At 47.0% G+C, this 10,935-nt stretch overlaps 1 protein-coding gene across 1 annotated transcript in view; it reads left to right on the forward strand.

The window, feature by feature from the left end:
- The first annotated feature begins 10,407 nt into the window (after positions 1 to 10,407).
- Positions 10,408 to 10,935, forward strand: part of rps19bp1 (ribosomal protein S19 binding protein 1) — a 2,785-nt gene continuing 2,257 nt past the window's right edge. Inside the window, exon 1 of the mRNA XM_078238419.1 lies at positions 10,408 to 10,541. Within this exon, the coding sequence (XP_078094545.1) occupies positions 10,487 to 10,541 (55 nt within the window). The 5' untranslated portion in view covers positions 10,408 to 10,486. The remainder of the gene's footprint in view (positions 10,542 to 10,935) is intronic.

The raw sequence follows: 10,935 nt of genomic DNA on the forward strand, positions 1-10,935 counted from the left end.
CAGGGATACGTGAGAGGAAAGTCCATTTTCTGGGAAAAGTTGACATCTGCCAGAATCATTCCTGAATTTTTACAAAACAATTCCCACCTTCCTTTGAGGCTCAACATTGCAATTCACCCAAGATGCTTCACGTGCCCTTAGGCTTGAGTGTCAACTACTCCGTAATGCGTTTCCAATTGCTCCTCACTGTGAATTACTCCTTACTCTCAGCGACTGTTCTATGTGTAGTCAGGATTTCAAAGTGGGACCATTTGATGCATTTTGGATGCCAGATGTTGAAGTCTGAACCTGGATTCCTTTCCAAAGGAAGATTGTTTGCCAAAGCTCCACTTAGAAATTTACCAGGTTCCAGATGTTAACACGAGTAAAGTTTCATAGCCCATGTCAATAGGATTGCACATTTGGGTCAGGGATTGGGGTTGTGCCTGACGCACCCACAGTGAGAGGGAAATAGAGGCCAAGTCCCTGTTCTCTATTCCTGATCTAAGCCAGTCTCACAACACCAGGTTCAAGTCCAACAGGTTTATTTGATAGCACGAGCTTTCGGAGCATTGCCCCTTCATCAACTGATGAAGGGGCAATGCTCCGAAAGCTCGTGCTACCAAATAAACCTGTTGGACTTGAACCTGGTGTTGTGAGACTACTTACTGTGCCTCCCCCTGTCCAACACCGGCATCTCCACATCATGATCTAAGCCATGCCAAGTGAAGCCCAAAATGTTTCCCCTTCAGCAAGGAAGGTGGCACGGTGGCACAGTGGTTAGCACTGCTAGCCTCACAGTGCCAGGGACCCGGGTTCAATTCCGGCCTCGGGTCACTGCCTGTGTGGAGTCTGCATGTTCTCCCCATATCTGCGTGGGTTTCCTTCCACAGTCCAAAGATGTGCCGGTTAGGTTGATTGGCCATGCTAAATTGTCCCTTAAGTGTCAGGCAGATTAGCAGGGTAAATATGTGGGGTTACGTGAATAGGGCCTGGGTGAGATTGTGGTCGGTGCAGACTCGATGGGCCAAATGGCCTCTTTCGGCACTAGGAATTCTATATGGGAGAGGGAAGTAGCACCTTAATATCATCCCCCGGCCTACTGGACTTTCTTCATGGGAATCAAACGTAAGTGGTTTCAAAGCCAGTGGACAATAAATCAGCCCACAAGTCTGAGTTCTCCTGTTCTAAGAGTTCGAATTGGAAACCCTTCTGGTCATTTAACCCAGTGGAGTTGGTCTGTTAGCAATTGTTGCTGAATAAATAGTATCGGAGTTGAATCCTAAGCTTGCATTGCAATGGTGCACTCCAGATGTTGCAATGAAACCTTTGGGCAACATTCAGCACGCGGTTATCCAGTAACATGCCTGGCATCATTTCTGGCCTCGTCTCAAGCTTTGTAGACTCATGCACATACCAATGTGCCTTTGGACTACTGAGTTCCACACACAAAGGCCAAGTGTGCTGTGAAGCAGATTTCAGGAATAGGCAGACAGAGTCTTCCCCATACACCCTGACTGCGAGTGAAATAAATAATGGAGTGAAAGATACAGGATACACACCACCATCATCTATTTTGTTGTCGTATCAATTTGCTGTGAAGCTGGCTGAAACGTTTGATTAAAACCTGCAAATTTCAAAGTGTTTGTGTGAGAGAAATATGTTGAAGTCCTTTCAAGGGAATCATAATGAAGATAAACATTCAATGAAGTAATGAGGGGTGCAGCATTCGTGCTAAAGACCCAGATTATTCGATGTGCATAAGAATACAAAATAAGACATACAATGAGAAGTCAAGCAAGCTGAACCTTTAATCTCCCACTCTGTCGCAGCACTGCGGGGCTCTATGGTGTAGCCTTTTCCCCATGAGGCCACCAGTGTTACACTCTGCATTCAGTGTATCATAGAACCATAAAATCCCTTCAGTGCAGAAGGAGGCCATTCAGCCCATCGAGGCAGCCCTGACCCCACATTCCTGTGACCCCACACTCCTGTAACCCCACACATTTATCATGGCTAATCCACCTAACCTACACATCTTCGGATACGACAGAGCAATTTAGCAAAGCCAATCCACCTAACCTGCATGTCTTTGGACACGAAGGGGGAATTTAGTCCAGCCAATCCACCTAATGTATACATCTTTGGACACTAAGGGGCAATTTAGCATAGCCAATCCACATTACCTGTACATCTTGGGACACTAAGGGGCAACTTAGCATAGCCAATCCACCTAACCTACACATATTTGGACACTAAGGGGCAATTTGGCATAGCCAATCCACCTAACCTATACATCTTGGGATACTAAGGGGCAATTTAGCATAGCCAATCCACCTAACCTACGCATATTTGTAGACTAAGGGGCAATTTAGCATAGCCAATCCACATTACCTGTACATCTTGTGACACGAAGGGGCAATTTAGCATAGCCAATCCACCTAACCTACACATACTTGGATACTAAGGGGCAATTTAGCATAGCCAATCCACCTAACCTATACATCTTGGGACACTAAGGGGCAATTTAGCACAGCCAATCCACCGAACCTACACATATTTGGACACTAAGGGGCAATTTAGCATAGCCAATCCACCTAACCTGCACATCTTTGGAATGTGGGAAGAATTTGGAGGAGAGGAAACCCATGCAGACACGGAGAACATGCAAACTACACTGTCACTCAGGGCTGGAATTGAATCTGGGTCCCAGGCGACGTGAGGCAACAGTGCTAACCGCCGTGCCGCTCTATCAATTGGATATGGCTTGAAAGTTCCTCCACTTATTTCATCATACTGGAGGTGTGGCTGTCTGCAGACAAACAAAATGGATGCTGGAATTTCTAACAGCGGAGCTCGTGTTCTCGGCTAGCTGGCTTGGTTATGGGATCAAGTACCATTCCAGAGGCTATCCGCAAAATGTAGGCTGACTCTCCAATGCAGCATTGAGGGAGCACTGCAGTATCAATTTTCACAAGACATTAAACTAAAGTCCGATGTGCTCTCAAGCGGCTGCAGAAGGGAGAGCTAAATAAATAACATGGCAGCTTCTGCCCATTGACTTTTCATTCAATGGAATTTTGACGCTTTTGGAAATTAATTGCTAAAATATGCCACTGAAACCAACGGATGCTAATTAATTCTTTAATTGTGCCACCGTGCCGCCTTTCCTGTTGAAGGGGAAACCTTTTGTTAAAGATCAGAGATATAATTACACCTGTCTTTTCTGTGTGTTTTATGTTGAGTGGGAATCAGAACATTGCGAGCATAGCTACACATATAAGACCATTCTTGGAATATGTGAGTCAGATCAAGATTTTTAACTGCTGTTCGTTTGGTCCAACTGTTATAGAATCCCTACTGTGCAGAAGGAGGCCATTCGGTCCATCAAGCCTGCACCGATAACAATCCCACCCAGTTCCTATCCCCGTATCCCTACGGTATTTATGCTGCAAATTCCCCTGACACTAAGGGGCAATTTAGCATGGCCAGTCCACCTGACCTGCACATCTTTGGAGTGTGGGAGGAAACCAGAGCAAAGAACAAAGAAAATTACAGCCCAGGAACAGGCCCTTCGGCCCTCCAAGCCTGCACCGACCATGCTGCCCAACTGAACTAAAACACCCGACCCTTCCGGGGACCATATCCCTCTATTCCCATCCTATTCATGTATTTGTCCAGACACACCTTAAAACTCACTATCGTACCTGCTTCCACTACCCTTGGCAATGAGCTCCAGGCACACATCACCCTCTGTGTAAAAAACTTGCCTCATACATCACCTTTAAACCTTGCCCCTCGCACCTTAAACCTATACCCCCGAGTAATTGACTCTTCCACCCTCAGTAAAAACTTCTGACTATTCACTCTGTCCATGCCCCTCATAATCTTGTAGACTTCTATCAGGTCGCCCCCCCCTCAACCTCCGTCGTTCCAGTGAGAACAAACCAAGTTTCTCCAACCTCTCCTCATAGCTAATGCCCTCCATACCAGGCAACATCCTGGTACATCTTTTCTGTACCCTCTCCAAACCCTCCACATCCTTCTGGTAGTGTGGCAACCAGAATTGAACACTATGTTCCAAGTGCGGCCTAACTAAGGTTCTATAAAGCTGCAAGGTGACTTGCCAATTTTTAAACTCAGCGCCCCGGCCAATGAAGGCAAGCATGCCGTATGCCTTCTTGACTACCTTCGCCAACTGCATTGCCACTTTCAGTGACCTGTGTACCTCTACACCCACATCCCTCGGCCTATCAATACTCTTAAGGGTTCTGCCATTTACTGTATATTTCCTATCTGTGTGAGACCTTCCAAAATGCATTACCTCACATTTGTCCAGATTAAATCCATCTGCCACCTCTCCGCGCAAGTCTCCAACTGATCTATATGCTGCTGTATTGTCTGGTGGTCCTCGACGCTATTCGCAAATCCACCAACCTTTGTGTCGTCTGCAAACTTACTGATCAAACCAGTTATATTTTCCTCCAAATCATTTATATATATATATTGCAAACAGCAAAGGTCCCAGTACTGATTCCTGAAGAATGCCACTTGTCACAGCCCTCCATTCAGAATCCGCATGTGATTGAGGGTGATTTAGCGGTTTGGATCAGGAATTGGCTGTAAGAAGACAGAGGGTGGTGGTTGATGGGAAATGCTCATCCTGGAGTTCAGTTACTAGTGGTGTACTTCAAGGATCTGTTTTGGGGCCACTGCTGTTTGTCATTTTTATAAATGACCTGGATGAGGACGTAGAAGGGTGGGTTAGTAAATTTGCGGATGACACTAAAGTCGGTGGAGTTGTGGACAGTGCGGAAGGTTGTTGCAGGTTACAGAGGGACGTAGATAAGCTGCAGAGCTGGGCTGAGAGGTGGCAAATGGAGTTTAATGCGGAAAAGTGTGAGGTGTTTCACTTTGGAAGGAGTAACAGGATTACAGAGTACTGGGCTAATGGTAAGATACTTGGTAGTGTGGATGAACAGAGAGATCTCGGTGTCCATGTGCATAGATCCCTGAAAGTTGGCACCCAGGTTGATGGGGTTGTTAAGAAGGTGTACAGAGTGTTAGCTTTTATTGGTAGAGGGATTGAGTTTCAGAGCCAGGAGGTCATGTTGCAGCTGTACAAAACTCTGGTGCGGCCGCACTTGGAGTATTGCATAAAGTTCTGGTCGCTGCATTATAGGAAGGATGTGGAAGCATTGGAAAGGGTGCAGAGGAGATTTACCAGGATGTTGCCTGGTATGGTGGGAAGGTCTTATGAGGAAAGGCTGAGGGACTTGAGGTTGTTTTCGTTAGAGAGAAGGTTAAGAGGTGACTTATTAGAGGCACACAAGATGATCAAAGGATTAGATAGGGTGGATAGTGAGAGCCTTTTTCCTCAGATGGTGATAGCTCGCACGAGGGGACATAGCTTTAAATTGAGGGGTGATAAATATAGGACAGATGTCAGAAGTTGGTTCTTCACTCAGAGAGCAGTAAGGGTGTGGAATGCCCTGCCTGCAGCAGTAGTGGACTCGCCAACATTAAGGGCATTTAAATGGTCATTGGATCAACATACGGATGATATTGGAATAGTGTAGGTTAGATGGGCTGTAGATTCGATTCACTGGTCGGCGCAACATAGAGGGCCGAAGGGTCTGTCCTGCGCTGTAATGTTCTATGTTCTATGAAATGCACCTTCCACTGCTACCCTGTGTCTTCTATGAGCCAGCTCTCTATCCACCTTGCCAGCTCACCTCTGATCCCATGCGACTTTACCTTCTGAACCAGTCTCCCATGAGGGACCTTGTCAAAGGCCTTCCTGTAGTCCATGTAGACGACATCCACTGCCCTACCCTCATCAATCATCTTCGTCACTTCCGTGAAAAACTCGATCAAGTTAGTGAGACACAACCTCCCCTTTACAAAACCATGTTCCTTCTCGCTAATACGTCCACTTATTTCCAAGTGGGAATAAATCCTGTCTCAAAGAATCCACTCCAATAATTTCCCTACCACTGGCATAAGGCTCATCGGCCTGTTATTACCTGGATTGTTCTTGCTACCCTTCTTAAAAAAAGGAACAACATTAGCTATTTTCCAATCCTCTGGGACCTCCCCTGTAAGAAGTTTAACAACACCAGGTTAAAGTCCAACAGATTTATTTGGTAGCAAAAGCCACAAGCCTACCAAAAACATCTGTTGGACTTTAACCTGGTGTTCTTAAACTTCTTACTGTGTTTACCCCAGTCCAACGCCGGCATCTCCACATCCCCTGTAGCCAGTGAGGATACAAAGATTTCTCTCAAGGCCCCAGCAATTTCCTCCCTTGCCTCTAATTATTCTGGGCTATAATCCATCAGGCCCCGGGGACTTGTCGACCTTAATGTTTCTCAAGAACCCCAATACCACCTCCTTTTTGATCACAACACATGACTCAAATTATCTGCACACCCTTCGCCAGACTCAGCATCCACCAAGTCCTTCTCTCTGGTGAATACTGACGCAAAGTACTCATTTAATACATCGTCCATTCCCTCTGGCTCCACGCATAGATTCCATCCCCTGTCCTTGAGTGGGCCTAATCGACACATCTTTGTCCTATTCTTCCACCACCTAACTCCTGCGTTGAACTATACTTGCTCTCTCTAACTCCTGCAAGTGTTATTCATCGTCTCTCTGAATGAGTCATTTAACTCCTGCATTGAGATATTCTTTCTCCCTCTAACTCCTGCATTGAATCATAGAATCCTCACAGTACAATTTAATGCGAGATAGGTCCATTCAAAAGTCTGATGGCAGCAGTGAAGAAGCTGTTCTTGAGTCGGTTAGTATATGACCTCAGATTTTTCTATCTTTTTCCTGACTGAAGAAGATGGAAGAGAGAATGTCCGGGTTGCGTGGGCGTCCTTGATTATGTTGGCTACTTTTCTGAAGCAGCGGGAAGTGTAGACAGAGTTAATGGATGGGAGGCTGGTTTGCGTGATGGACTGGACTTCATTCACCACCCCTTTGTAGTTTCTTGCGGTCTTGGACAGAATAGGAGCCATACCAAACTGTGATACATCTGGAAAAGGATGCTTTCTATGGTGCCTCTGTAAAAGTTGCTGAGATTAGCAGACATGCCAAATTTGCTTAGCCTCCTGAGAAGGTAAAGGCATTGGTGGGGCCTTCTTAACTATAGCGTGACCTGGCAGTGTGTATGCCACAAGAGTGACTGAGCTTTCGAAACACTTCACTGGCAGCGAAGTACATTCAGACATGATGAAAGGTGGTTTATAAATTCACATTGGACACGGCTACATTTCCACATGGGGGATGGTGTTGTTTATTCGGCTGCATCGCCCCCAAGATTACGGATTCAGACTCTGAGCAAGACAACCATTTTACTCCTGACAGAGCTCTAATGATTAACATCGGTGATGATTCAATAACAAATGATTGAGCAAACATTCAGTGGTCAGATACTTCAAGGACATGGAACTTCTCATATTTTGTTTTTATCTCCAGGCATTTTTACTCATCAACTACATTTCAGGTTATAATTGGTCATATCGAAATATTCATGCCAATTAAATGATTCAAGGGACCTGGAGGTTTTGTTTCTGTATCCTACAACATTACCCCGGCAGTGGAGATCTCCCTCTTATCAAGAGCGAAGACCATGCTCAGTATCTGCCACGATAATTGTTCTTGGGCATCTAGGGTTCCTGTCACTTCTGCAAACACATCACCATATTTGGGTATTTCAAAGCAAGCTGTACAGCAGTGAGGATAGATTGCCACAGCACAGAAGGAGGCTATTTGGCCCATCGTGTTTGTGCCAGCACCCCTATTCACCGAGTACCACTTTCTCACACCTTCTCCCCATAGCCCTGCACATCCTCCTTCTTCAAGTCATAATTCCCTCCTGAATGCCTCGGTTGAACCCGCGTCAACTCGCTCTCAGGCAGCACTTTCCAGATCTTTAATCACTCGCTGCGTGAAAAAGTTTTTCCTCGTATCTCCATTGCTTCTTTTGCCAATTACCCCAAATCTATGCAATCTGGTTATCGATCCTGCCATCAGTTTTGCATCCTTCCTGCCACGCGGTGACCAGAACTGCACACACTACTCCAACTGTGGCTTAAACAAAGTTTTGTACAGCTTTGTTTTAATTGACCTGTTCCACCTAATTTAATTGACTAAGGTCCGATGTGCTCTCAAGTGGCTACAGAAGGGAGAGCTAAATAAATAACATGACAGCTTCTGCCCATTGACTTTCCATTGAATGGAATGTTGACACTTTTGGAAATTAATTGCTAAAATATGCCACTGAACCCAACGGATGCTAATTAATTCTTTAATTGTGCCACCGTGCCGCCTTTCTTGTTGAAGGGGAAACCTTTTGTTAAAGTTCAGAGATATAATTACACCTGTCTTTTCTGTGTGTTTTATGTTGTGTGGGAATTTGAACATTGCGAGCATGGCTACACATATAAGACCATTCTTGGAATATGTGAGTCAGATCAAGATTTTCAACTGCTGTTCGTTTGGTCCAACTGTTATAGAATCCCTACTGTGCAGAAGGAGGCCATTCGGTCCATCAAGCCTGCACTGATAACAATCCCACCCAGTTCCTATCCCCGTATCCCTACGTTATTTATGCTGCAAATTCCTCTGACACTAAGGGGCAATTTAGCATGGCCAATCCACCTGACCTGCACATCTTTGGAGTTTGGGAGGAAACCAGAGCAAAGAAGAAAAAAAATTACAGCACAGGAACAGGCCCTTCGGCCCTCCAAGCCTGCACCGACCATGCTGCCCGACTGAACTAAAACCCCCTACCCTTCCGTGGACCATATCCCTCTATTCCCATCCTATTCATTTATTTGTCCAGACACACCTTAAAACTCACTATCGTACCTGCTTCCACTACCCCCGGCAATGACCTCCAGGCACACATCACCCTCTGTGTAAAAAACTTGCCTCATACATCTCCTTTAAACCTTGCCCCTCGCACCTTAAACCTATGCCCCCTAGTAATTGACTCTTCCACCCTCAGAAAAAACTTCTGACTATCCACTCTGTCCATGCCCCTCATAATCTTGTAGATTTCTATCAGGTTGCCCCCTCAACCTCCATCGTTCCAGTGAGAACAAACACAGTTTCTCCAACCTCCCCTCATGTCTAATGCCCTCCATACCAGGCAACATCCTGGTAAATCTTTTCTGTATCCTCTCCAAAGCCTCCACGTCCTTCTGGTCATGTGGAGACCAGAATTGAACACTATAATTCCAAGTGCGGCCTAACTGAGCACTCAGAGGAAACCCACGCAGACACAAGGGGGAATGTGCAAACTCCACACAGACGGCCACCCAAGGATGGAATCAAACCCGGGTCCCTGGCAATATGAAGCTGCAGTGTTAACCACTGTGCCATTTCTATCGCAACTTTCATCACCTCAGGACATCCGAAAAGGTTTTGCAGCCACTGAAGAACTTAAAAATTGTATAGGAGCTGGACATCACAGCGCCAGCATTTTCCTTATTATCCTTGAACTTGTTAGGCCAATTCAGTGGGCAGGTAGGATTCTCATGGAATCAGACCAGTTGTGGAGTAGTCGGTTTAGTTTAGTTGGCTGGGCAGCTGGTTAGTGATGCATGGGTTCAATTCCCATACCAGCTGACGTTATCCATGAAAGCCCCGCTCCCTCAATCTTCTCACTCACCTGAAGTGTGGTGATCCTCAGGTTAAATCACCACCAGTCAGCTTTCCCCCTCAAAGCAGACAGTAACCTATGGTCATCTGGGATTTTTACCAGTGTAGTCCTGTGTAATGGAGGGACCCGGGTTCAATTCTGGCTTTGGGTGTCTGTGTGGAGTTTGTACATTTTCCCCGTGTCTGCGTGGGTTTCCTCCGGGTGCTCCGGTTTCCTCCCACAGCACAAGATCTGCAGGTTAGGTGGATTGGCCATGCTAAATTGCCCCTTAATGCCCCAAGATATGTAGGTTAGGTGGATTGGCCATGCTAAACTGTCCCTCAGCGGCTAAAGATGTGTAGGTTAGGTAGATTGGCCATGCTAAATTGCCCCTTAGTGTCCAAAGATGTGCAGGTTAAATAGATTGGCCATGCTAAATTGCCCCTTCGTGTCTCAAGATGTGTCTATTAGGTGGATTGGCCATGCTAAATTGCTCCTTAGCATCCAAAGATGTGCAGGTTAAGTAGATCGGCCATGCTAAATTGCCCCTTAGTGTCTCAAGATGTGTCTATTAGGTGGATTAACCATGGTAACTGCAGAGGTTACTGAAATATGGGGATCAATGCAACCTCGATGGGCTGAATGGGTCTCCTTCTGCAAGTGGTTCCAGCGCAGTACCCCGTGTGGCCACTGGGGGAGTCTGCAATGCTCAGCCTGCAACAAGGCGTTGGTCTGCCGGCCCTGCGGGTGGCGCTGTGGACGGAGCGGGCGCATTCCCGCACGGCGGGGCACCCCTTGGCGGGTCGAGCCGTTACTGAGCGGCTCCGATAGCAGCGGTTGCAGGCAGCGATGTCGACGGCACTGCTCCGGAAGGGGCTGGATCTGATGAGCGCGGATGTGAGAGGTAGCGGTGTACCACCCCCCCCCCTTTCCCCTCCCTAAAACCCCCCTCGGGTCGCGGTTTAATTTAAGCCGGAATCCGTTCATTCCCTTCTCGGCCTCACGGGAGCCTGAGACCAGGAGCGGCGATTCCGACCTCCCAGCGCAGGGGGCGCTGTGGGTGGCGGTTGCAGCGCCTTCTGCTGTCCTGTCTGAGATTGTCCTGCCTGAAGAAGGGGCTTGGAGCTGCGAAAGCTTGTGTGGCTTTTGCTGAGATTAGCAGCTGCAGCGCCCCCTGTCTGAGATTAGCAGCTGCAGCGCCCCCTGTCTGAGATTAGCAGCTGCAGCGCCCTCTGTCGCATTGTCTGAGATTAGCAGCTGCAGCGCCCCCTGTCTCTCTGTCTGAGATCAGCAGCTGA

The sequence above is a fragment of the Mustelus asterias genome, chromosome 21 (assembly GCF_964213995.1).
Source record: "Mustelus asterias chromosome 21, sMusAst1.hap1.1, whole genome shotgun sequence".
In the NCBI taxonomy this organism is placed as follows: domain Eukaryota; kingdom Metazoa; phylum Chordata; class Chondrichthyes; order Carcharhiniformes; family Triakidae; genus Mustelus; species Mustelus asterias.